The sequence below is a fragment of the Amblyraja radiata genome, chromosome 27 (genome assembly GCF_010909765.2).
Source record: "Amblyraja radiata isolate CabotCenter1 chromosome 27, sAmbRad1.1.pri, whole genome shotgun sequence".
Taxonomy (NCBI): Eukaryota; Metazoa; Chordata; class Chondrichthyes; order Rajiformes; family Rajidae; genus Amblyraja; species Amblyraja radiata.
The window spans coordinates 16,912,197-16,938,176 of NC_045982.1; the positions used below are offsets into that span (position 1 = coordinate 16,912,197).

General features: G+C 40.2%; 2 protein-coding genes and 1 long non-coding RNA gene across 6 annotated transcripts; all 3 read left to right on the forward strand.

Moving 5' to 3' along the window:
* The first annotated feature begins 1,632 nt into the window (after nt 1-1,632).
* LOC116988514 (zinc finger and BTB domain-containing protein 8A-like) lies at nt 1,633-11,912 on the forward strand. 4 transcript variants are annotated; one of them, XM_033045311.1, is made up of 4 exons: nt 1,633-1,771; nt 8,282-9,228; nt 9,850-10,028; nt 10,700-11,912. In XM_033045311.1, exons 2-4 carry the CDS (start codon nt 8,310-8,312, stop codon nt 11,021-11,023), a joined length of 1,422 nt encoding a protein of 473 aa, XP_032901202.1. In that variant the 5' UTR covers nt 1,633-1,771; nt 8,282-8,309; the 3' UTR covers nt 11,024-11,912. The 4 variants fall into 4 exon arrangements, with proteins under 4 accessions (XP_032901202.1, XP_032901206.1, XP_032901203.1 ...); XM_033045315.1 differs by having other exon boundaries at nt 1,766-1,815; XM_033045312.1 differs by lacking the exon at nt 1,633-1,771 and adding an exon at nt 2,010-2,215.
* On the forward strand, nt 2,201-25,259 carry LOC116988517. Its single transcript, XR_004415971.1, has 2 exons — nt 2,201-2,236; nt 25,167-25,259. It is a non-coding gene; the product is annotated as an uncharacterized LOC116988517 (long non-coding RNA).
* On the forward strand, nt 13,387-24,180 carry LOC116988515 (tissue alpha-L-fucosidase-like). Its single transcript, XM_033045316.1, has 8 exons — nt 13,387-13,838; nt 15,899-16,033; nt 16,518-16,655; nt 17,259-17,364; nt 18,515-18,715; nt 19,410-19,597; nt 21,121-21,220; nt 23,152-24,180. Exons 1-8 carry the CDS (start codon nt 13,474-13,476, stop codon nt 23,290-23,292), a joined length of 1,374 nt encoding a protein of 457 aa, XP_032901207.1. The 5' UTR covers nt 13,387-13,473; the 3' UTR covers nt 23,293-24,180.
* Nucleotides 25,260-25,980: the final 721 nt, after the last annotated feature.

Below are 25,980 nucleotides of genomic sequence, written 5' to 3' on the forward strand. Positions count from 1 at the left end.
TCAAACCAGCGCGTTCCACATAATCCCACTGGCAAGCTGATTTAAATGGCCATTAATTTACAGCAATTGAACACTAAATCCCTTCCATTTGGCCTATAAATTAATGACAATGAGATTTAAAAATCATGTTTTATCGTGAATTCTTGTGTGAATGTTCTTTGGACACTTAGGCTATTTAAAAATGTTAATCTTTCCTTAAGAAATGGATAGATGTTTAGATCTAGTAATTGAATTTTGGAATTAGCTACAATTAGGTAACTAACTAATTATATGCTTTAATTTCAGGTCCTCCAAGTAAGATTGTTTAATATTTGTTTCAGAATGCTTCAATCTAAAATAACTGAAAATTTATTTCAGTTCTCTTAATTTTTAATAAAGTTATGGGCTTTAGACTGTCCTCGATCACAGCTTTTGTGTTAAGTTAATGGAAAATCAATAGGGTGATTGCACGAAAGGTCACTGGGTCATAGGGCTCGACGCACGGAGCCGCTAAATCCAACTGGAAGACATCCGTCACTTCCGGTATATGTTATTAATGCTAGAAACGCGTACTTTCCTACCTGTTAAAAACCGCCAAAATGTTGATTTTTTGCGCTGAAAAAAATCGTGGAGTCGGGGTAAGTGTGAGAGACATGTACCCAACTTCAGAATTCCAAATGTGAAGCGAAATGAAGGTTTAGAGAAGCGAGAACTGAAGGGATAACAGCAGCTAAAGTGCTTGGTAAACATTGAAAATATTGGGAATTATCGCGTTTGCTCACTGCATTTCATCAAGTAAGGCATTATTTGTGCTTTTTCTTGATTCCTTTGGTATCTAAAAATTCTCAGGTGATAAATCTGGCTGTAAATTTTTCTTCAGATGCGTTTTCATTTTGTATGTAAAAACCCACGAGAACCATGGGCGATTAAAAAAAATTACAGCCAGATTTATCACTTCTGAAACTTTTTAGATGCCAAAGGAATCAAGAAAAAACACAAATAATGCCTTACTGTTGACGAAATGCAGTGAGCAAACGGCCAATGTTCGCCAAGCACTCTGGCTGTTGTCATCCCTTCAGCTCTCGTTTCTATCTACCGTTATTTCTCCTCACTTTTGGAATTCTGAAGTAGGCTAAATGTCTCACACGCTTATCCCGATTTCCATAATTATTTACAGCGCAAAAATTGACTTTCAGCGTGTTTTAACGGGCCCGCTACGCTGGAAACAATGGTATGTGCCTACCTGCAGTTCATCGCGTGTAATCCATTTGGAGTAGCGTGGCAACAGTACGGGTCATGGGTCGTGACCCGACTGCCGTGAACCCTCCCTATAGGGAGAACAAGATGTTAATTTCCGAGTATGAAAATGGCCATAACTTTATTAATACTGAAGATATGAAAGTGAATTAGGTGTCAAATTAAACTTCTTTTTGTGCTTTATCTGATGGGATAAATTGCAGACTTGATTTTAAAATTTCAAAATTTTGTAACATTGCTAATCTTCGGTGTAAACCAGCATCTGCAGTTCCTTCCTGCACCTATTATGTACACGGAAGGAGCGACGCCCCTGCTGCCATGGAAGGCGACCCGAGGGACGGTCCGCGACAGACGTTGCCTGATTTTCCAAAATACCCGAGTAAAAACCAGGAAGTCGGAGAGCAGTCAAAGCGCGGTTCTCTGGATAAAAATCGCGCCATCTGTCGCACTCCGCCTCTTCAGCGCCACCGGGTGTACATGCAGGCGTTAAAGGTACGTCCGGGTCGGACTGGGTGGAAAGCGTCGTCTGTCCCGGGTAAGGGGTTTTCTGCTCCGCTTGAATGAGAGCCCGAGGTGGAGGTAATAGCAACAAGCCGATGAAAGGCCGAAGGGCAGAGACCCGCTGCCGCCCACCCCTCTCGCAGATAATGCAGCCCCTGCATTGGCCGCCCGCCCGCCCCTCCCGCAGATAATGCAGCCCCTGCACTGGCCGCCCGCCCACCGATGCTGCGCTCCACCCGGGCTGCTGCGCGCGGCGCTGGTCTCTCGTGCGCGGGCGGTTGGTCCGCCCACGCTCCGCTGGTCACGTGCGCTGTGGTCCGCGCGGGTGTCGGACGCGGGCGGGTGAACTTGGGCGTTCTTCACTGTTGCCGTTGCCGCCGCCACCGCTCTGTTTAACCATTGACCCGGCCAGTTGGAATCAAGAGTCATTCACACCCTGGATTGGATCTTGGAAATTCCTACCTTGCTTCACAGGCAGGTGTGCACTCAGCTCACGCAGGTCAAACACAGCTCCGCACATCCTCCCATCTGGTCGCAAACGCGCACTGCAATTGTTGTCTGCGTGCTGGGGAAACCTTTACATGTTTATTTACAAAGAGTAAACTTGTCTACAAATTCTACCTTCAATGTTATGACTTTAATTCCCTCAGTTGGACTGCTCCTGCTACACCACTGCTACATGGGTGGTTTTAAACTGAATAAGGGGGGTGGGGTGTCGAATTGGCTAGTGGAGGATGGAGTTAAAGGGAAAGGGTTTCTTAAATGTGTGAGTGTAGAGACAGAGGGGTGTAAAATGAGGGTAGAAGCAATAGGTAGCAAGGTGAAAAGTAAAAGTGGCAGGCCGGAAAATCCAGGGCAAAAATCAAAAAGGGCCACTTTTCAACAAAATTGTATAAGGGGTAAGAGTGTTGTAAAAACAAGCTTGAAGGCTTTGTGTCTCAATGCAAGGAGCATTCGTAATAAGGTGGATGAGTTGAATGTGCAGATAGCTATTAATGACTATGATATAGTTGGGATCACGGAGACATGGCTCCAGGGTGACCAAGGCTGGGAGCTGAACATCCAGGGATATTCAATATTCAGGAGGGATAGAGAGAAAGGAAAAGGTGGTGGGGTAGCGTTGCTGATTAGAGAGGAGATTAACGCAATGGAAAGGAAGGACATTAGTTTGCAGGATGTGGAATCGGTATGGGTAGAGCTGCGAAAGGGGCAGAAAACGCTGGTGGGTGTTGTGTACAGGCCACCTAACAGTAGTAGTGAAGTTGGAGATGGTATCAAACAGGAAATTAGAAATGCGTGCGACAAAGGCAAAACCGTTATAATGGGTGACTTCAATCTACATATAGATTGGGTGAATCAAATTAGCTGGGGTGCTGAGGAAGAGGATTTTTTGGAATGTATGCGGGATAGTTATCTAAATCAACATGTAGAGGAACCAACGAGAGAGCAGGCTATTTTAGACTGGGTATTGAGTAATGAGGAAGGGTTAGTTAGCAGTCTTGTTGTACTTGCCCCCTTGGGCAAGAGTGACCATAATATGGTTGAGTTCTTCATTAGGATGGAGAGTGACATTGTTAATTCAGAAACAATGGTTCTGAACTTAAAGAAAGGTAACTTTGAGGGTATGAAACGTGAATTGGCCAAGATTGACTGGCAATTAATTCTAAAAGGGTTGACGGTGGATATGCAATGGAAGACATTTAAAGACTGCATGGATGAACTACAAAAACTGTTCATCCCAGTTTGGCAAAAGAATAAATCAGGGAAGGTAGTGCATCCGTGGATAACAAGGGAAATCAGGGATAGTATCAAAGCGAAGGATGATGCGTACAAATTAGCCAGAACAAGCAGCATACCGGAGGACTGGGAGAAATTCAGAGACCAGCAGAGGAGGACAAAGGGCTTAATTAGGAAAGGAAAAATAGATTATGAAAGAAAACTGGCAGGGAACATAAAAACTGACTGCAAAGTTTTTATAGATATGTGAAAAGAAAGAGATTAGTTAAAACAAATGTAGGTCCCTTGCAGTCAGAAACAGGTGAGTTGATCATAGGGAACAAGGATATGGCGGACCAATTGAATAACTACTTTGGTTCCGTCTTCACTAAGGAAGACATAAATAATCTGCTGGAAATAGCAGGGGACCGCGGGTCAAAGGAGTTGGAGGAATTGAGTGAAATCCAGGTTAGCCGGGAAGTGGTGTTGGGTAAATTAAATGGATTAAAGGCCGATAAATCCCCAGGGCCAGATAGGCTGCATCCCAGAGTACTTAAGGAAGTAGCTCCAGAAATAGTGGATGCATTAGTAATAATCTTTCAAAACTCTTTAGATTCTGGAGTAGTTCCTGAGGATTGGCGGGTAGCAAACGTAACCCCACCTTTTAAGAAGGGAGGGAGAGAGAAAACGGGGAATTACAGACCAGTTAGTCTAACATCGGTAGTGGGGAAACTGCTAGAGTCAGTTATTAAAGATGGGATAGCAGCACATTTGGAAAGTGGTGAAATCATTGGACAAAGTCAGCATGGATTTACAAAAGGTAAATCATGTCTGACGAATCTTATAGAATTTTTCGAGGATGTAACTAGTAGCGTGGATAGGGGAGAACCAGTGGATGTGGTGTATCTGGACTTCCAGAAGGCTTTCAACAAGGTCCCACATAAGAGATTAGTTTACAAACTTAAAGCACACGGCATTGGGGGTTCAGTATTGATGTGGATAGAGAACTGGCTGGCAAACAGGAAGCAAAGAGTAGGAGTAAACGGGTCCTTTTCACAATGGCAGGCAGTGACTAGTGGGGTACCGCAAGGCTCAGTGCTGGGACCCCAGCTATTTACAATATATATTAATGATCTGGATGAGGGAATTGAAGGCAATATCTCCAAGTTTGCGGATGACACTAAGCTGGGGGGCAGTGTTAGCTGTGAGGAGGATGCTAGGAGACTGCAAGGTGACTTGGATAGGCTGGGTGAGTGGGCAAATGTTTGGCAGATGCAGTATAATGTGGATAAATGTGAGGTTATCCATTTTGGTGGCAAAAATAGGAAAGCAGGCTATTATCTAAATGGTGGCCGACTAGGAAAAGGGGAGATGCAGCGAGACCTGGGTGTCATGGTACACCAGTCATTGAAAGTGGGCATGCAGGTGCAGCAGGCAGTGAAGAAAGCGAATGGTATGTTAGCTTTCATAGCAAAAGGATTTGAGTATAGGAGCAGGGAGGTTCTACTGCAGTTGTACAGGGTCTTGGTGAGACCACACCTGGAGTATTGCGTACAGTTTTGGTCTCCAAATCTGAGGAAGGACATTATTGCCATAGAGGGAGTGCAGAGAAGGTTCACCAGACTGATTCCTGGGATGTCAGGACTGTCTTATGAAGAAAGACTGGATAGACTTGGTTTATACTCTCTAGAATTTAGGAGATTGAGAGGGGATCTTATAGAAACTTACAAAATTCTTAAGGGGTTGGACAGGCTAGATGCATGAAGATTGCTCCCGATGTTGGGGAAGTCCAGGACAAGGGGTCACAGCTTAAGGATAAGGGGGAAATCCTTTAAAACCGAGATGAGAAGAACTTTTTTCACACAGAGAGTGGTGAATCTCTGGAACTCCCTGCCACAGAGGGTAGTCGAGGCCAGTTCATTGGCTATATTTAAGAGGGAGTTAGATGTGGCCCTTGTGGCTAAGGGGATCAGAGGGTATGGAGAGAAGGTAGGTACGGGATACTGAGTTGGATGATCAGCCATGATCATATTGAATGGCGGTGCAGGCTCGAAGGGCCGAATGGCCTACTCCTGCACCTAATTTCTATGTTTCTATGTTTCCTAATGAGTGAGATCAAGGGAAGTGTGAGGCCATTTCTGCTCATACTCAGCGAAGCACTATTCGCACATTTTCCAGCAAGAATCAAGAGCTGAAGTTGGAATTTTAGAACGCCATGAAGTGGTCCCTTCTCCAACACTGGCCTTCCTCCCTCATCACCATCCTTCTCTATCATCGCCCTTCCTTCCCCATCACCATCATTCCAATCCTTGCACTCCGTTGGCGACAACATAGCCATCCAGCAGCCCGCACTGGAATAGTGTCACACAATCGCAGGGCAAAACACGATTCATAGATCAGACGAAACTTAATAGCGCGTCACCTAAAAAGATTGAAAATCTTTTTAAAATACAACCCAAAAAGTGCTGGAAACGCCAAGCAGGTCTGTGAATGGTCTTTGAAATGTCAACTGTTCGTCTTTGGTTTCTGCTCTGCTGAGTGTTTTCAGTTTGCTTTATGGTTTTATTATAAAAAGGGTTGATTTGGCCATGAGAAATACGGTTTAAGGAACCGGTTGAAAGTGGGAATCGGCAGTCATTTACAGCAGTGGATGGTAAGGTGTTTGGAGAGAATACCAGGGCATGTCCAAGACAGCTGAAGGCATGGCAGCCAGTGGATGATATTCCTGGAGAGTTATGGGGCTGGAAGAGTCGGGGAAATGCAAAGCCTAATTTGGCCTATCACCTGTGCCAATATTTCTGAGGGTCTTAGATATAAACAAGTTTTTCGATGCAACATAAAAAACATGAGATGTGGATTCACTTCTCATCTTTCTAAGCTTAAACCCATTCATTTATTTAATCTAGGGCTGCATCCTACTAAAGCTTGGTCTTAAAGTAAAATGTGCTTCCATAATAGTATTTAGGTCCTTATGTGGGGTTGGAGTGAATTTACCCTTTGGTTGTTTTCATGCACATTTTAATTTTGTGACCTCTGGATAGTCATCCCCTTCCATAGGATGACAGAAAGCAAAGCAAACAAGGTCTTTTAAGTTCTGCTCGATTGAATCGCTTGCATTATACAGTGCCCTCCATTATGTTTGGGACAAAGACCCATCATTTATTTGCCTCTGTACTCCACAAATTGAGAAATGTAATTAAAAAAGTCACATGTGGTTAAAGTGCACATTGTCAGATTTTAAAGGGTAGTTTTATACATTTTGGTTTCACCATGTAGAAATTACAGCGGTGTTTATACATAGTCCCCCCCACCCCCATTTCAGGGCACCATAATGTTTGGGACACATGCCTGCACAGGCATTTATAATTTATGCAGTGAATTTAATTGCCTCTTTTATGCAGGTATAAAAGCGCTCTCAGCACCTAGTCTTTCCTCCAGTCTTTCCATCACCTTTGGAAACTTTTATTGCTGTTTATCAACACGAGGACATAAGTTCTGCCAATGAAAGTCAAAGAAGCTGTTATGACACTGAGAAACAAAAATAAAACTTAGAGACATCAGCCAAACCTTAGGCTTACCAAAATCAACTGTTTGGAACATCATTAAGAAGAAAGAGAGCACTAGTGAGCTTACTAATTGCAAAGGGACTGGCAGGCCAAGGAAGACCTCCACAGCTGATGACAGAAGAATTATCTCTATATTAAAGGAATATCCCCGAACACTCTTCAGGAGTCAGGTGTGTATTTGTCAATGACCACTGTCCGCAGAAGACTTCATGAACAGAAATACAGCTACACTGCAAGATGCAAACCACTGGTTAACTGCATAAATAGGATGCCCGGGTTACAGTTTGCCAAGAAGTACTTTAAAGAGCAACCACAGTTCTGGAAAAAGGTCTAGTTGGCAGATGAGACGAAGATTAACTTATATCAGGGTGATGGCAAGAGCAAAGTATGGAGGAGAGAAGGAACTGCCGAAGATCCAAAGCATACCACCTCATCTGTGAAACACGGAGGTGGGGGTGTTATGGCTTGGGCATGTATGGCTGCTGAAGGAACTGGCTCACTTATCTTCATTGATGATACAACTGCTGATGGTAGTAGCATAATGAATTCTGAAGTGTATAGACACATCCTATCTTTTCAAGTTCAAACAAATGCCTCAAAACTCATTGGCCGGCAGTTCATTCTACAGTAAGACAATGATCTTAAGCAACAAAGGAGTTTTTCAAAGCTAAAAAATGGTCAATTCTTGAGTAACCAATTCAATCACCCGATCTGAACAAAATTGAGCATGCCTTATATGCAGTAGAGAAAACTGAAGGGGACTAGCCCCCAAAACAAGCATAAGCTAAAGATGGCTGCAATACAGGCCTGGCAGAACATCACCAGAGAAGACACACAGCAACTGGTGATGTCCATGAATTGCAGACTTCAAGCAGTCATTGCATGCAAAGGGTATGCTACAAAATACTAAACATGACTGCTTTCATTTACATGACATTGCGGTGTCCCAAACATTATGGTGCCCTGAAAATGGGGGGGGGGGGGGGGGGGGGGGGGGGTGCTGCTATGTATAAACACTGCTGTAATTTCTACATGGTGATACTAAACTGTATAAAAATGGCCTTTATTAAAATCTGACAATATGCACTTTAACTACATGTGATCTTTTTCTATTACAAATCTCAAATTGTGGAGTACAGAGGCAAATAAATAAATGATGGATCTTTGTCCCAAACATTATGGAGGGCATTGTATTGGTGTCTATTATTGATATGGATTTCCTTCTAATATTAACAAAATAATATTTTTCATATCCGTTACAGACTCGTGTCACCTCAGGCAGCTCTCAGAATGGAGATCTCCTCACACCAAGCCCGTTTATTTCAACAATTAAATGAACAGCGCAAACAAGAAATGTTTTGTGACTGTAGCATCATTGTGGAGGGAAGAGTCTTCAAGGGTCACCGTAATGTTTTATTTGCCAGCTGTGGTTACTTCCGTATGTTACTTCTGCATAGTGCCCAGGATGCGGGACAGCCTACTGTAGCCACGTTCAATGTCTTCTCTGCAGATGCATTTGCAATTATTTTGGATTTCATATATTCAGGAACATTGTCACTCTCAAGCCAAAATGTTATTGATGTGATGTCAGCAGCCAGCTACCTGCAAATGACAGATGTGTTCAGTGTTTGCAAGAACTTCATCAAATCATCACTGGACATAAGTATAAAAGAGAAATATTTAAATTATTCCAATAATGGCAAGATTACATGTGGCGAAGCAATATCCTTGCACACCATCAGCCAGAATCTGGAGACTAATTCTTGCCGTAGTCAGAAGAACTCCAATCTCGGAAGTCTTGTTGGGCAATCCCGGATAAGTTTCAACTTTCATCAGGCAATTTCAAGCCTTCCCTTTTCCAGAGACCAGTTGTCAATTTCTATCGCCAATAATCAAGAGCATATGGATGTTTCTGAACTTGCTGTTTACAAAGCTAGTACCTTGTGTATTTCAGGTGCAAATGCAAGAACATCTGAACACAAAAATGTTGTTCCATACAGTGATAAGAAGAGAGTACCAGGTTTGGAATCAATTGCCCTTCCAGTGAGTTTTTTCAGGCATCAGCAGATAGATATGCTGCCTCTGCTACAAGATTTCAGTGATTCAATTGAGCAACCTTCTCAAAATAGAGATCGAAAGACAGAAGACTGTAATCCATCAATACCTAAAATTGTGGAGGTTGCAGCTAAATGGAAAAGAGAAATAGCAGGTAGGCATAGCAGTCCTTTAATGACAAAGATCGAGCCAGGTTGTTAGTGTGTGGTGTCTGGGTATCTTATCTTAATGGAACTCTGCTTTATCATTTGCCTTACAAATCTGATGGCCATGAACCACTAATATACTGTTCAACTGCATACATGTCTGGCTGAATGGAGTAACTTTAAAAGTCCATTCATTTGTTTGGAAGTCACTGTTGTCCATTTCATAAATTTCTGATGACTGCTGCAACTGCTTCCATTTGTATGGACAATTAGTAACCATTCTAAGGCATTTTGCAGGGGTTATCCAAGAAAGCAAAAAACCTTGTGAAGAGAAAGAGCAGGAAATGCAAATATTGCTCAAAATTTGCATATTTAGGTTAAGAAGAAAATGTCATATATACAGAAGGAAAATAATAACTTGATACATACTATAATTAAGATAATTTAACTTCCAGTGTCAGACATTTCAGCATCTGTCAATTTTCAACCATGTTATATTTATCAGTAATGTTCTGTTGTTATGATTCGTGTTTCTATTTGCATTATTTGCCGTGGTCATATGCAGATTTACAGCTACGGATATTTTCAATTTGGTTAAAGATCACACTAAGTCTGAATTTCTTTCTAAGGAGACTGCAATGTATTACGAAAGGTGAGATTCAAGTGCCCTTTCTGTACACATACTGTGAAGAGGAAATCTGACTTGAAGCGACATCTACGATCACATACAGGAGAGAGACCATATTATTGCAATTCCTGTGACAAACGATTCACACGACTTGAGCATCTCCGCAACCACCACCTGAGTGTAAGGTCTTGCAGATTACTAAAGTTTATTTATTTTTTGTTGTTGCAGTAGACAGGAACTCAATATCCTGCTTGTGCTATATTTTCTGAAGCGAGAAAAAGCACCTGTTGGACAATAATGTAAATAATAATGGGGATGTGGCAGAAATATCATCTGGTCCATATTGGCATTATCTCTTGGATAACGTCAAATGTGATGTGGAATTCTTTTTCTGCCTCATGATCTGTTTTGGTGGTTTCCTTTATGATATTCACCTTTCCCCTTAATATGTCTACAAGTAGCTTTACTTAACATTAAACATCCATTAAATCACAGACCATTTATGATTTAAAGGAATTTCTAAAACTTTTATATCTATTTTGCCTGAATCTTTGAGCATCTTGCCTTAGTATCATAGTTGTGTCTCTTTCTATTGTAAAAAGTGAATCTTTATGATTTAGCAGAGGTGCAAATGAACTTGAAGTACTGAGTCTTGATGTTAATTGGTACTGTTTGCCAGCATTGCAACAGGACTTGCTTTCACTTTTTCTTAAATTCATCATTTTATTCTACATTTACAATGTGTCTAAAGCTCTGATCATCAAGAGCAATGAATTCTATTTGTTCCTAATAATATTTTGTGTTTCCTTCTCGTTTCATTCATGTCATTGCATTGTTTGAACTTTTCCCAGGTCCACAGATCTAGAGACATCATTACTTGCAAAGTTTGCAAGAAGCCATTCACTGGCATTGCAACCAAACCTGCACAAGATGGTGCCACATCTTTAGGTCTGTGCATTAACTGCATAGATGCAACGAATTCTGATGAGCCTATCGACTTAGATTCACATACAGACCATGATATAGAATTTCAGGAAAGTGACAAAGAGTCTGGCTGGATTTCTAGAGAGCCTGATGGCGAGACTGAGTTCCTGAGTTCTGGGGGAGAAGATCCAGAAAGCTGCCAAGTTCATGCAGTACGAGAAATCCTGGCTGACGAAGATGAACAAGTCTAAGTTTATGATACCGTTGAGAAGAGTGACTGAGGACCATTCTGTGCTGAGTCATTTCTATTAAAGCAAGAAAAGTATAAGAGTTACCCGAGGGGTTCAAAATGTAAGTTGTATCAATTTGAAATTTATTTGCCCCTTAAAATGTTAATGATAACAATTGTATTAGTTGTTTCTCGTTTCTGTTCAATAGGAAAGGTGGGATGGTAATTGTTCAGATTATTGACATTCTATTGTATAGCTTTGTTAAAGTGTTCCATGTTGGATATTGTATGTATTTAAAACTAAAAGAGACTAAAACCTATAGCGAAGAACCTCATCGGCACGTTTGTTAAAGATAAAATGGATGCACAGAATTGGAGTTAAATTAATATATTTGTTTCAGTCATAGTGTAATGTTAAAATGTATTTATGTTCAAGTATTCACCATCATGTTGCTCTGGTGGAGAGCCTGTGTGGGCATATTGGACCAATGAGCTTCTGTACTGTACTCATTTCAACTTTTATATACTTTTTTTTTGTGCTCAAAATGGTCTTCAAGATGTATGTTTATAAACCAGATGTCATTGAAAGACATGAACAAAAATATAGAGCCCTTGTGTTTGAATCATTTTAGAAATGTAATACTCTGGTTAAAAAAAAGATTTGACTATCATGTTAATTCAACTTGTGAAATGATACTACAGGCAGAATTTATGACATTACCCATCAACATTATTACCTGGTTTTGCAACTAAGATTTCAGGCTTTGCAGGTGACAGAACATTTTCCATTGTACTTGGTTATTATTGTCACCAAATTGTCATTTTGTTTTCAGCACACCCTCACTGTCTGTAGGTATTTTCACTGGGTATGAAACACTATTTTTATTAGTAAAACACAAAGTATATCAGAATTGACTATTGTGGATTGATTATCCATACCATCCTGTCGTAATATACAGCTCAAACTGGATTAGCATTGGCCAAAATCATTGGCAAATAATAGTATTTTCAGTTCTTCTAATAATTAAGTCCAGAAACAAAGGCATGGGTGTGTTTTATCAGCAGGTGAGCATCAACAGGTGAGTGGAGCAATGGAAATAGATGTAAGCACAATTCTGATAAAGGAGTATATTGAGAGCTCTTGGTACTTCCAAATTGCTGTATTACTTTATTACCAGGCAATGGGATGGAGTCAGTGGCAGGGGTACAGTTAGTGATAGAGGCTAAGGTTTGTTCCTTTCCAATATTTAATGGAGGGATATTTCTGCTGATCTAATAATGGAAGTCAGGCAAGCTGCCTGACTGATCGGAGCTGTGAAGTTTAAAAACTTTGATCAATGCAATTATTTGTGAAATAAGCCATGTTATTTTACACTGTTCAGAAGAAAATAAATTATATTTCTATAGTGTGGAAAAATAACACAACAGACAGATCTGACAGATGAAGGTTAAGGGTAGATTTTATACTTTTTAGGTAAGGTGCTTATCATAACATGTATTATTAATGTTAACCTATCCATGTTCTCCAGCAATGCTGTCTGACCTACTGAGGTCAAACTCTAATACTTTGTGTCATTTTGTGTATTTTTAATGTTAATTCTTCAAGTGGAACTATTTACACAACTTTCAGGCATGTTTAACTTTTAGGTTATGTTAAAGGGCCATTCTTTGGAAAGTGAACCAAAATATCACACACGTGACCAGGTGTCATTACATAAAGCAATAAATTAAAACATTCTTGTAAGAGATTCATCTTATTCATTGTTATTTTCCTACCTACAGACTATAATGCATGTCTGCTAAAGATATGTACATTCTAGCTTTTTTAAATTCACAGAGTTTGCATTGTACAAACGTTGTTTAAACAGACATGTAGAAATATGTTTTGGGAAGATTTGGGTTGGGTTTCAGCAGGAAACTCCAAGATATGACCATGTCCCACCATGAAGATGGTTGTCAGAAATTGCAGCAGGATCTTGATCAGTTGGGCAGGTGGGCGGAGGAATGGTTGATGAAATTTAACAGAGAAATGTGAAGTGTTGCATTTTGGGAGCACAAACATGGATAGAACCCACACAGTGAATTGGGGACATTGCTATTTTAAAATGAAAATGCTCACCGAGGAAGAAATGTTTAAATTCACAACATTGATGAACCGGGATTATTTACAATTAATTGAATTGCATGCTAATCTGAAGAAGGGTCCCGAACAGAAACGTAATCTATCCACGTTCCCCAGCAAAGATCCTATGTTCCCCAGAGTTGCGGTCTGACCCAAAGATCTTTGGTCTGACCCGCTGAATGTCCGGCACTTTGTGCCTTTCCTGGATAAACAATCATCTGCAGTTCTTTGGTTCTGCATTGCTTGCTGCATGTTGAAAGCAAATAGGAGGAGCTCTATAATCTTTGGTTGAAAGTCTCTGCTTGAAGTGACGTAACAGGAGCGATCATTTCCTGTTCTATTTACAAAGGATGCAGATCATGGGGTGCAAGAGTTTCTTGAGTTTTATTTGCCTTACCGGGTATTTATGCTCCAGGGCTTTCTGCGATGGCCCTTACCAACCGAACTGGAAGAGTCTTGACAGCAGGCCTTTACCCAGCTGGTACGATGAGAGCAAGTTTGGGATTTTCATCCACTGGGGAGTGTTTTCCGTGCCCAGCTTCGGCAGCGAGTGGTTTTGGTGGAACTGGAAGGAAAGGAGGGAATTTAGCTATGTGGCGTTTATGGAACAGAACTACCCACCGGGGTTCGAATACAGCGAGTTCGCTCCAGAATTCACCGCCACCTTCTTCAACCCGGATCAATGGGCGGAACTGTTCGAGGAATCCGGAGCCAGGTTCGTGAAAAGCGCAGCCAAAGCCGAGCAAATGTCAGCAGTCACCGAGTTTCAGTGTCGAGAAAGGATAGATTTGGTGTAAAAATGTCTTTATTGATAAAAAATATGGGTGACTAGAGATGTTATTCTGAAGAAGGGCCTCGACCGAAACGTCCCCCATTCCTAGGTACACAAAATTGCTGGGGAAACTCAGCGGGTGCAGCAGCATCTATGGAGCGAAGGAAATAGGCGTCGTTTCGGGCCGAAACCCTTCTTCAGACGTCCCCCATTCCTTCTCTGCAGAGATGCTGCCTGCCGCGCAGAGTTACTCCAGCTTTTCGTATCTATTTTTGACTAGAGAAGTGTTTTGTCCGGTCTAGGCAATGTCGCCAATGTTACATTTACAGCAAAGATCCTATAGGATCTTTGATTTACAATATTGCTGAGTTTGAATAATTAGCCCGAGCTTCACGTGATCTCTCGTTCATGTGACCGGTCACATGACAACCGCCAGCATCAGCTGCTGAAACCAAAGATCTTAGAGCAGAGCTGAAACCGGCCAGGGCAGTAGTGCAGGATGAGTTGAATCAAAGCAGACTTTGGCACTTATCCAGAGATGCTGCTGTCCCGCTGAGTTACTCCAGCATTTTGTGTCTATGTTGGGTGTAAACTAGCATCTGCAGTTCCTTCCTGCACCTTTCCCTGTTTAGTTTTGGTATTGTCACGTATCCATGGACACAGTGAAAAACTTTGTTTAACGTGCTATCCATGATGGGGTTCCCTACAAAACTTCCCTCCCCCTCTCTTCCCCCACGTGCCCCACCTACCTCCCACCCCTATTGTGACTTTCCTCCCTCTAGCTTTACAATTTCCAACTCTTATATCTGACCTCTGTTCCAACCATCTATCAAACTCCGCTCCATGCTTGTCTATCTATTACCTGCTCTGCTTTGTCCTGCCTCTCCCCTCTTCTCGCTATTTTCTCCCCACCCTCCAACAGTCTGAAGAAGTGTCTTAACCCGAAACGTCACTATCCATGTTTTCCAACGATGCTGCCTGACGCGCCTACCTTACTCCAGCAATTTGTCTCCTTTCTGTCAGAACATGTGTTGAACCTGGCACTGCCGATAATTTATCTCAACACCCATTCTTCTGAGAACGAGAAGGAAGGGGCAATGGGGTGGAATGGCTGAGCTAGTGCAAGTGTGACATGAGGAAGTGCAGCTGCTGGAATCTTGAGCAAAACACAAAGTGGTGGAGAAACTCAGCAGGTCAGGTAGCATCTGTGGGGCAAATGGATATGCATTGTTTCAGGCCGGAACCCTTTTTCAGTGTAGAGTGCACAGGGTGGTGTCCCCATTCAATGTGTGCCAAGCGTGGTGTATTAACTAACTTTCAGTGGTTTTGGCTCCATTGTTAAAATAAAAGCGAATGAGCATGAATTATTTCTTCAGTACATTATTGGAAGTTGTGCCCTGACCAGAATTAGAAATCTGAAACATAAAGAGAATTGCAGAAACACACTGTTCGTTCAGTTTCCTCTTATCAATGTTCACGCACTTTTGATGGCTCATCCCAATGAATATGGGTAGCATTGTGGCATAGCTATGAGAGGGTGCATTGGTAGAGCTGGTGCTTTAAAGCGCCAGGGTCCTGGGCTCGATCCTGAGTATGGGTGCTGTCTGTATGGAGTTTGTAATTTCTCCATGTGACTGAGTGCATTTTCTACGGGTGCTCATCCCATATTCCAAAGACGTGCAGGTTTGTTGGTTAATTGGGTTCTGTAAGTTCTACTGTAGGATACAACTAGTGTATGGTTGATTGCTGGTCATCACAGACTCGGTGTGTAACCCTGAAAACTCGCGAACAGGTAACCTTTACAGTACATCTAAATTAAAAGCACACTAAATGTTCACACATTTCACTCTAATTTATAGACGCTTTAAAATGCCAAGCTCGAACTGCAAGCATTGGTTTGTGTTTTAGCTAAAATACAGATGACGCAGATATATCTAAGAGTTACTTGCCTTTTGGCCTTGGTTGTTGATGACTAATTGTTTTCCTGTGGTTTATATTTTCAGATATGTGGTGCTGACAACAAAACACCATGAAGGGTTCACAAACTGGGGATCGCCAGTGTCCTGGAACTGGAACTCCATTGACACAGGACCACATCGAGATCTAGTGGGTGATCTGGCAGCTGCTGTTCGTAGACGGTCTGTATTTAATATTATGTATTTGGGGAAGATTCGCTGTATTTATAATTGCCCTGGTCTATTCAGACAAATGAAGCCCATAATAATTATACAGAATCTGTTTCCACTGCTACCTTCGGCAGCATATTCCAAATCCTAATAACTCGCCTGTTTGGTTGGTTTGCCGATAGCATTTATTATTGCCTCCCCATTTCCTGATCCTTCTGCCAATGAGAATCATTTATTTCTATCAATTCTCACCTGCTAGAGTGCAGTCCTGAACTCCCATCTATCTCATTGGAGACCTTAGAACTATCTTTAATCGAACTTTACCCTGTATTTGAATGCTGTGGACGGGTTGATTATAATCATGTAAAATCTTGTCTTTGACTGGATAGCATGCAACAAAACATGGGCCATTTTTAACCATGTACAAAGGTTATGTAAAAGAAACTGACATTCCAACTGAATTTAATATTGCTAAATTGTTGTTCTTTTGCAATAGGAAGTTATATTATGGAGTGTACCATTCTCTCTTTGAGTGGTTTAACCCTCTCTACTTGTATGACAAGCTAAACAAATTCAAGACCCAGAAATTTGTTGTGGAAAAAACTTTACCAGAACTCTACGATCTGGTCAGAAGGTAATGCCATATGATGGTTTTGCAATCTTTTGTTGTAAATGTTCTCATCACTAATAAACACATTTGTCTCTTGTGTTATGCCTTTATCAGAGAGACCAGTAGATGGTGCATTAACTTTGCACCTGGGATCTGAGTCTTTTGAAAATCAAAATAAAACTGCTCAGGATGGAAAAAATTGCTAAAATTAGCAGGAATATTTCACTTGAAGGCAGCTAAACGGCTGTCATATTGTTCCACTTTAAATATATACTCTGGTGTAGCATGAATGGGTGAAATCATCAAATTATCTTTTATTTCTGCCATATGATTTAACAACAATGTCATCAGACAAAATAATTTCAGTTACATAATTCATTTGCTGCTTATATTTTAAGCCTCGTAATATTGGTAATCCTATTACTATTACTGAAAGAATCTTGTGCTTTTAATGTTGCATTCAAACTAATTGAGATGATGTAATTCCCTAGAGTTGAATTCCAAAAGAACCAATGTTGATTTAAAGGCATTTTTAAAGAAGACAATGTCATTCCTTGGTAAATAGAATCAGGTTTTTGCAGCATGAATGTCTAGAAATAATCGGAATTTTGTTATGTGTTTTGATAGATATAAACCTGATATAATCTGGTCAGATGGGGACTGGGAGGCACCAGATACTTACTGGAATTCCACTGGATTTTTGGCCTGGCTTTACAATGATAGTCCTGTCAAGGTATATATTAACAATATTCGCGATCCGTATCGATGATTATAATTTAACAATGATCAGTTTTCTCATTTTTTATTTCTTTATTGGCCTATTTGGGATTAGGCTCATTTACCTGTTTTTTTTTTTAACTTCTGTGTTTAACAAGATATAATTTAAAGCTGTGTGGGAAGGAACTGCAGATGCTGGTTTACGCCGAAGATAGACATAAAATGTTGGAGCAACTCGGTGTGGGACAGGCGGCATCTCTGGAGGGAAAGAATGGTTGGGTCGAGACCCTTCTTCAGACTTCTTCAGCTATTCATTTAAAGCTGTTGGCTTTACAATGAACTGAATTGTTTGAACAATTCCCCTATCATACAATTGATTAGCCATGTTTTTTCCCCCACATTTTGATCAATGTAGCCATGGTTTTTAGTTGTGGGAGAGTCTGTAGATCATGTCAAGCTGCATGACGGAGCTGCAACTTCACCTTATTTAAACATGTTGGGTAATTTACAATCACCAACTCGAAATGTGCGCAGCATCTTATGTGTTGAAGCAGTTGGGTGTTGTGTTTACCAACTTTATATTGTTTGAGGTTTTAAAAGTTTGTTTTAAATTGATGGAATTGCCTTCTTAAAATAACTTATCTACTTTTGTTCACACTTTTCACATCAAATCGAAGTACTTCTATACCCACACTAATTTGATTGTCTAAGTACTCTGGGTTGGCTAGCTTGATTGTTTTCATATTGGATCTTTTCATTTTATGCTCTCTTCATTTCTTGCAGCATTAATTTTATTGACATCCCAGGTATCCTTGACAAAGTTGCACTATCTTTTGTTCTTTCTTTTCCACTAAATTTAATTTCATCGTGTGGATACTTTCCACCCCATTTTATGGTATTTAGATAATTGTATTGAAATAATTCCAGTCCCCTGCACATTGATTCTGCTGGTAATCAAATTGCGTTTCCTGTTATGCCCTGTCCACAATAATCCTTCACTGAATATCACTAATTTCCTTGTTGTTTTGAGACCTTGCTTTGTGTTGACCTGCTAGCATGTTTCTTACATTATCCACAACGGTGCTGTAAAGTGTTTGGTAACATGGTGTGGTTGTAAAACTGCTATCTAAATACAAGTTTAAAAAATATATAATTTCTGTCACTAGGATACTGTGGTAACTAATGACCGCTGGGGAGCTGGCTGTGGTTGTAAACATGGTGGCTTCTACAACTGCAAAGACAAATACAGTCCCGGTAAACTACAGAACCATAAATGGGAGATGTGCACCTCAGTCGACAAAAGGTCATGGGGATATCGCAGAAATATGATGATGAGCGACGTGATGGATCTGCCATCCCTTCTCACTGTATGTACTCCAGGTTAATCAATGTGGTACATCACTGGAATGAAAATGAGTCCAGGCAAAAATGCATTGGGATAACTTTCTCAGCAAACAAACAGATCAGATAGTTTCCTACTTGTGTCTCAATCAGTAGTGGACATAACAATTGACCCATGTGCCACTGACTTTGAGCAGGATGTTTCTGATCCCAGTGCAGGGATGCTGTATTCAACTGTTAAGCCGACCAAGAAATAGCCAGAAATATTAGTATTCAATCAGGACACTGTAAAATGTGTTCAGTCCAGCTGTAACAGTGAAAAGCCATTCCGGGTACATTTTAGTGGGTTGGTTTGCATTGAATCAATGTCTTTCAAGCAGATATTTATGGAGAAAATTAAGTCGCAGTTTCTGCAAGATTGCCTTAAAATGGTGGTGCTTTGAGTTTAGATTAAAGCAAGGGATTTTCAAATAATTGCAATTTTTTTTCAAAGTATTTTTATGTGATGATGGTGGATGCTTAAAGCTAGTTAATCATGTGCAAATACTACTATTTATTTAGCAAACTGGGTGATGTGCACAGTAGCAATCTAGTCGCTTCTCTGGGATGGTGTTGAGAAATTGTGCCAAAATATAATGGTCCATTGTTGTAATGAGGCCTGGAATTAGAATCAGAACTGTGGTATTGGAGATCATTGCAAAATCTCTCTCTTTCTGGCAGAATTTACTGGATACTATCGCTTATGGTGGCAACTTCCTGCTCAACATCGGTCCAACGAAAGACGGCACCATCGCTCCTATTTTTGAGGAAAGGTTGCGTGGCCTGGGACAGTGGCTGCGTGTTAATGGTGAAGCAATATATGCATCAACACCATGGAGAGTTCAGAAAGAGAACTCTACAAATATATGGTAATATCCATCAGGTTTAAATGTAGCAACTATTTATTTTCACTTTGCACCATTCTTCATTCCTATATTCAGTCACTTCATGTTTAAAGATGGGAGGCAAGATGGTGCAATGATTAGTACTGCTGCCTCAGCTCCAGGGATCTGGAATTGATCGTGACCTCGGGTGCTGTCTTGAGTGGAGTTTGCACGCTCTCTCTGTGACCATTTTCTTTCCTCCCTCGTCCCAAAGAGATACTGGTAGATTAATTGGTCACTGTAAATTACCCCATAGTTCAGGTAAATAGCAAAATGATTAAAAGGGAGTTGATTGATTGAAAGATACAGCATAGAAACAGGCTCCAACTGAGTCCATACTAACCATCCGACTATACTAACCTGTTCACACTAATTCTGTTTTTCCACTTTTGCACCCATTCCCTATGCACTGGGGCAATTTATAGACACAAATTAACCTACAAACCCCCATGTCTTTGGGATGTGGGAGGAAACCCATGAGGTCACAGGAAAAATGTGCAAACTTCTACTGATTTACTTTTGGGGATTTTTTTTAATAGATTCAGCTTCAAGTCTATAGGATGATAACTTGGAAGACTCCTGAATTACTTCCTGAGGTGAAAGTTGAATCTACTCCATTTTACTGGAGTGCCTCAATTATTCACCAATTTTCGAATCTTAAATATAAATTAACCTGATGTCAGGGGGCGCAGTTTCATCATTTTTTTTAGTTTTAAGAAAATATCTTTTAGCAGTCCAGCTTTTGGATATCACCTGATTGTTAGAACTGTGGGGAGATACCATTGTTCACTCCTCTAATGATAGATAAAGTCGGAATCCAGCAGAAATGGTGCTGAGTAGTGAAGTTATTGAAGCAGAAAATGCTGGGAAAGCTCAGCAGGTTCAGCTGCATCTGTGAAAGGAGAAATGGTCAATGTTTCAGATCTGTCATTCTTTGTTGGAATTGAATTTATTGTAATATCTTGGGATGGGGGGGGGGGGGGGGGGGGGGGGGAGGATATGTTATCTATTGAAAGTTCAGTGTTCATTTTGACAACTTCCGATAATTTAATGAGGACTGAATAATTGGAGAAGTGTACAATTGCTTGAAATACAGAAGAATGAAATGGATCTGTCACGAACCAGATCATGGCAGCATTTGTACCCTACTTGGGTCAGACTGCAAGAGGGCACTACTCAATAGCTATAGAACTAGTCTCATGCTGTGAGCTTGCTGTTTATGCTTCACTCATGTTGCACAGAAGACTCTTAGGTCATAAGTGATAGGAGCAGAATTAGGCTATTCGGCCCAACAAGTCTACTCTGCCATTCAATCACGGGTGATGTATCTCTCCCTCCTAACCCCATTCTCCTGCCTTCATCCCAAAACCGCTGACACCCATACTAAACAAGAATCTATCTATCTCTGCCTTAAAAATATCCATTGACGTGGCCTCCACAGCCTTCTGTGGCAAGCAGTGTTTTAATTCACAGCTCACCTTTGCATTCTGCTCTTTTCTTCCTTCTAGGTACACCAGTAAAGGATCCTCAGTTTATGGAATATTTACAAAGTGGCCCATTGACAACATCCTACAACTGGAATCACCAAAGACCTTTCCAAACACCACTGTAAGTATATAGAACTTGTTTCATTCCTAACCAACTTCTTGGTCTTTACCCAACCTTTCACAGTTGGCTCCAATGATTTTAGTCTGTTCCAATTGACAGTCATCATCAAATCTGTTTGGTTTTGCCCTGGTTTTCATGGTTGCTAATTGTACAGACATTATTTAAGTTTGGTAATTGTTGTCCTAAGATTGAACATAACACAAATGTATACTTAATTTTCCTCCTTTAACCCCTATTGGTCCTTTTTTTATTAATTTATCCAACATTTGCTACAATATTTTTATTCTTCAGCTGTGTTCCTTGTCATTCTGAGTCTTCTTATTTTTTTTTCTCTCCAATATTCTGTCTGGGATATCTTTTAGAAGTTCCATATTTGTTAAGTATCAGAAACAATTTATTTTGCTTAAGGAAATTATAATATATCCTCCTATGTTTAAGGATATTCTAGTCTTAGAGCTCCCTCATGCTTTCTCTACTTGGATTTCTCTGCCCATTCACTGGTAACAAAAGCATAAATCGATAATCATTCTGCCACTTATAGTACACGCAGAAATGACCTACAGGCCACCTCATGCTATTGTGGGCAATTCAATATCCTCTAGATTCATCGCTTGCTGCTGACAATGGGTTGTAGTCAACAGTTAGATATTCTTTACTCTTTCATCATTTTCTGAAATTTCAAGCTTCATCGTTTATTTATTCTAGATATTTCAATATCCCACGAGTAATCTACTTTATTCAGGTTGCATGCTTGGCTTGTCCTGGAATATAACACAACCAAAAAAACGCTAAAAATCCCCAATTAACTTTCCACTTCCTTCATCTCAATATTTTTTCCGCTTTTTCCTCATCAATTCAGCAATTTGTCTTTTTTATATTGCTCTCTTGACAGTTCTTTTCTCACTCATCTTTATCCTTCCATAACTATACTTAATTTATACTTTAAATGTTATGATCATAAAGTGCAAATTAGACCCTCAGTAAACTTGGCCCATTGTCATTTCCTTCTGACCTATATATTAATTAAATAGCGTTCTTCCCATTTAATTTTCCTCGACTTCTTTTACAATAATGTTTGGCAATTTATTCCAAGGCAGTTTGAGAAAAGGATCTTGCAATAAATCATCTCACAAATCCTACTTGTCCCCCAAGTCGAGATTGATGACAAGAGTTAAAATTTATTGCAACTGAAGTCATACCATGCAGTATATCAAGCTTCATGTTTTATCATGTTGACACGTTTGCGATGTTTGTCATGCCAGACGCAGGTCCAGGCAAGAGCATCTTGTGTCAGGTTCCAGGACTTTCATCTGTCACCTTTTCTGATTTAGTGGCATCGTACTTGAATCTCCCAGAAGCACGAAAAAACCTACACATTTCTACATTTCAATTTTGCAGCCAGGCTTCAGATTTGGATTAATTTGTAATGTGCACCATAGAATTCCTAGTTTACATGACGTTTATAGTAAACGGTAGACATGGTGATGATAAATACAAAAACAAATGCAAAACAGCAGAATGGTGCAGATTGTAGTGCGATCTGAAGTTGTGCAAACATTACAAAAGTGAATTAATGGAATAAGGCAAAGTTATGAGTAAAGGTACATGACAGCACCTATTGGAAGGGGTTGATTAGCTCTGGAGTCTGTTAGAGAGGAGAAGCTGTACTTCAGCCTTTTGAGCTCCTTTGTCATCTCCAAGAAGGTAGAGTAAAGGGAATGGCCAGAGTAACAGGCATCCTTCACTTCCAACTTCCTGATACTAATGTACCATGAAGATGGGCTGGGTGGAAGGAAGTGATAGGCCCATGATGGACTTGGCTGTGTTCACCACTCTGCAGGATAATGTGGTCAAGAGGTAAACAGTTGTCACCAGACTGAGATGCATCTTATGAATTGTTCTCGTTTCATGCTCTTGTGCTATCTCTCCAGGTGACAATGTTGGGAATCCCAAAACCTCTGAAATGGACGACTTCTCCCACCAAAGGCCTTCTCATCTCCCTGTCCCCTCTTTCTCCATTTACTGCTCCCTCAAAAAATGGCTGGACAGTGAAAATGGAAGGTGTTTCATAATCAGCAAAAAGTTTAGTTCTACTGAGAATGACAAAGGAATGTATTTTATAATTCTGAAAGTGATTAAAGAATATGATTAAACTTAATTTTTGCATGAAAATTATACATTGAATGATACATGATAAAATGGAGATTACATAATTTTGTAAATCAAAGCACATTACCTGACAACTCAGTACAATGTAAGGTGAAAAAAAAACTATCTAAAGTACAAATCTTTGACCATAAACTCCATATGTTGAGGTTGAATGAGCTATGGTGTGATTTTTATACTTTTATAATTTTGTATTGCTTCACATGACTTGGGGATTTTTTTTTTAAAGTGCTACCTGGGAAAGATCCATGATCGAACTTGAGTTTTAAACAGTTTTATAAAGGTTGCTTTGGATCAAAAAAATCCACGTTGTTAACGCTGTTAAACAATGCCAGAATTCAAAGTAAAACCAGTAGTTATTACTGGTTATTTACAATTTTATTGAAAATAAACTTGATGTACAAACTTCTACAATAATCGGATCAAATCTTTTTTTACTGAACAGAAGATTATTAAAAACGTATGTGATTTTATAGGATTTTTAAATTAATCCTTCAATTGCTGCTTTCCAAAATTACATTCGGGCAGTGCAGAGAATCATACCTGCAATATGCCCATTGTGTTTCAGGGTATATGTTGTTTCCAAGAACACTGATGGCACTCATAGAGGGTCGTTTTCTCTGCCAACCACTTTAATATTACAGATTTGCTTTGGAAATAAGGAAGATGTGTAACTCTTTCAATACATTTCTTTTTAATGGGGCTTTCTACATCATTTGCTGATTTGTGTAAATACTGCAGTTTGACTTTATTTGATGTGGTCACAGTAAATAAACAGTTATCCTGTAAACATATAATTTGTTATTTGCTGCTATATTCGTCTTGTTCAGAAACTCTGTTAATGTGATCCTTAATAAAGAGTAAGCAATAATGTTTTGTTCATTACATTCTAGCTGTTTCAAACACATATCGAGTTATTGAGTAATAGAGCTTCTTGGCCCAAAATGCCTCTGAAACCTTCTTATCCGTGTACCTCTCCAAATGACTTTAAATGTATTGTTACCTCAGTCAGGTGGTGCATTCCAAATGCCTTCTGTGAAGAAGCTGTCCTCTCGGGTTGCTATTACAATGCCCAGGTTACCATTGCCCACCTCTTGCGATTTCACACATGGACGACCACTTTGTCACACCTTTCGCTTAATATAAAATCTCTCTGGGTACTCCTTAATCTTATCTGCCAGCTATTTCCTGCCCCCCTTTTGCCTTCCTGGTTTCATTCCCAAGAAAATTACTCAATCCCCTAAACTCCTCCAAGGGTACTCTTGATCACAGCTGCCTATACCATCTTACTCCTGCCAGCCATACCCTTCACTCTTAACAGTTACATGCATATCTTGAACTCTCACACCCTCACTGAAACCCACTTGTTGACTAGCCATAACTTTTTAAGCTAAAGGAATTGTCAGAGTCATGTGAAATTGACCACCCTGTTCATGATACTGGATAACTCAGATTAAAGATTGAAAATAATATTTGTGATATTGTGGCTGAGATGCCTCCAAGCAACAGAAGATAAATTCAAAGAGGCATAATGCCCCAATCAGAGAGTACGCATGAGTTGAGATTTAGTTTTGGATTGTTTAGGTCGGGTACTTCCTTTTAGCCCCATGAGAGAACTGGAAACAGCAAAATCTATTGGCCAGACAATAACCCAGCTGTAGGACTGAAGGCCTGTACTCTGGATCTAGCAGAGTTACAATGCTGGCATGTACCTAACATGAAAAACCGGCCAAACCTGCTCGCACAAAAAAAGTCCAACCTAGCTAATTAGTACCCGCAGGTCAAACACAGCTCCGCACATCCTCCCCTCTGGTCGCAAACGCTCACTGCAATTGTTGTCTGCGTGTTGGGGAAACCTTTACATGTTTATTTACAAAGAGTAAACTTGTCTACCAATTCTACCTTCAATGTTATTACTTTAATTCCCTCAGTTGGACTGCTCCTAATGAGTGAGATCAAGGGCCATTTCTGCTCATATTCAGAGAAGCACTATTCACATATTTTCCAGCAAGAATCAAGAGCTGAAGTTGGAATCGTCATTTGTTTGGAAGTCACTGTTGTCCATTGTATAAATTTCTGATTACTGCTGCAACTGCTTCCATTTGTATGGACAGAGTAAGCATTTTAAGGCATTTTGCAGGGGTTATCCAAGTAAGCAAAGAACCTTGTGAAGAGAAATTAGAGCAGGAAATGCAAATATTGCTCAAAATTTGCATATTTAGGTTGAAGAAAATGTCAGATATACAGAAGGAAAATAATAACTTGATACATACTATGAGTAAGTAAGATAATATAATTTCCAGTGTCAGACATTTCAACCTCTGTCGATTTTCAACCTTATATCTTTAAATCTTAGTAATGTTCTGTTATGATTCGTGTTTCTATTTGCTGTGGTCATATGCAGATTTACAGCTACGGATATTTTCAATTTGGTTAAAGATCACACTAAGCAAACTGCAAGACACACCTGTCATATTGGCCAGCATTTACGGTCCCAACTGGGATGACAGCTCATTTGTAACCAAATTTTTTACATCTCTCCCAAATATTGAAAATCACCACGTCATTGTGGGTGGAGATTTTAATCTGGTCCA

Bases quoted from the DNA above. Each gene is read 5' to 3' on its own strand.
- LOC116988514 (XM_033045311.1), top strand. From the start codon at position 8,310: ATGGAGATCTCCTCACACCAAGCCCGTTTATTTCAACAATTAAATGAA. The intron at 9,229-9,849 runs GTAGGCATAGCA...TTTCTTTCTAAG, and splicing joins ATGGAAAAGAGAAATAGCAG to GAGACTGCAATGTATTACGA. The intron at 10,029-10,699 runs GTAAGGTCTTGC...AACTTTTCCCAG, and splicing joins TCCGCAACCACCACCTGAGT to GTCCACAGATCTAGAGACAT.
- LOC116988515 (XM_033045316.1), top strand. From the start codon at position 13,474: ATGCAGATCATGGGGTGCAAGAGTTTCTTGAGTTTTATTTGCCTTACC. The intron at 13,839-15,898 runs GTTCGTGAAAAG...TTATATTTTCAG, and splicing joins TTCGAGGAATCCGGAGCCAG to ATATGTGGTGCTGACAACAA. The intron at 18,716-19,409 runs GTATGTACTCCA...TCTTTCTGGCAG, and splicing joins ATCTGCCATCCCTTCTCACT to AATTTACTGGATACTATCGC.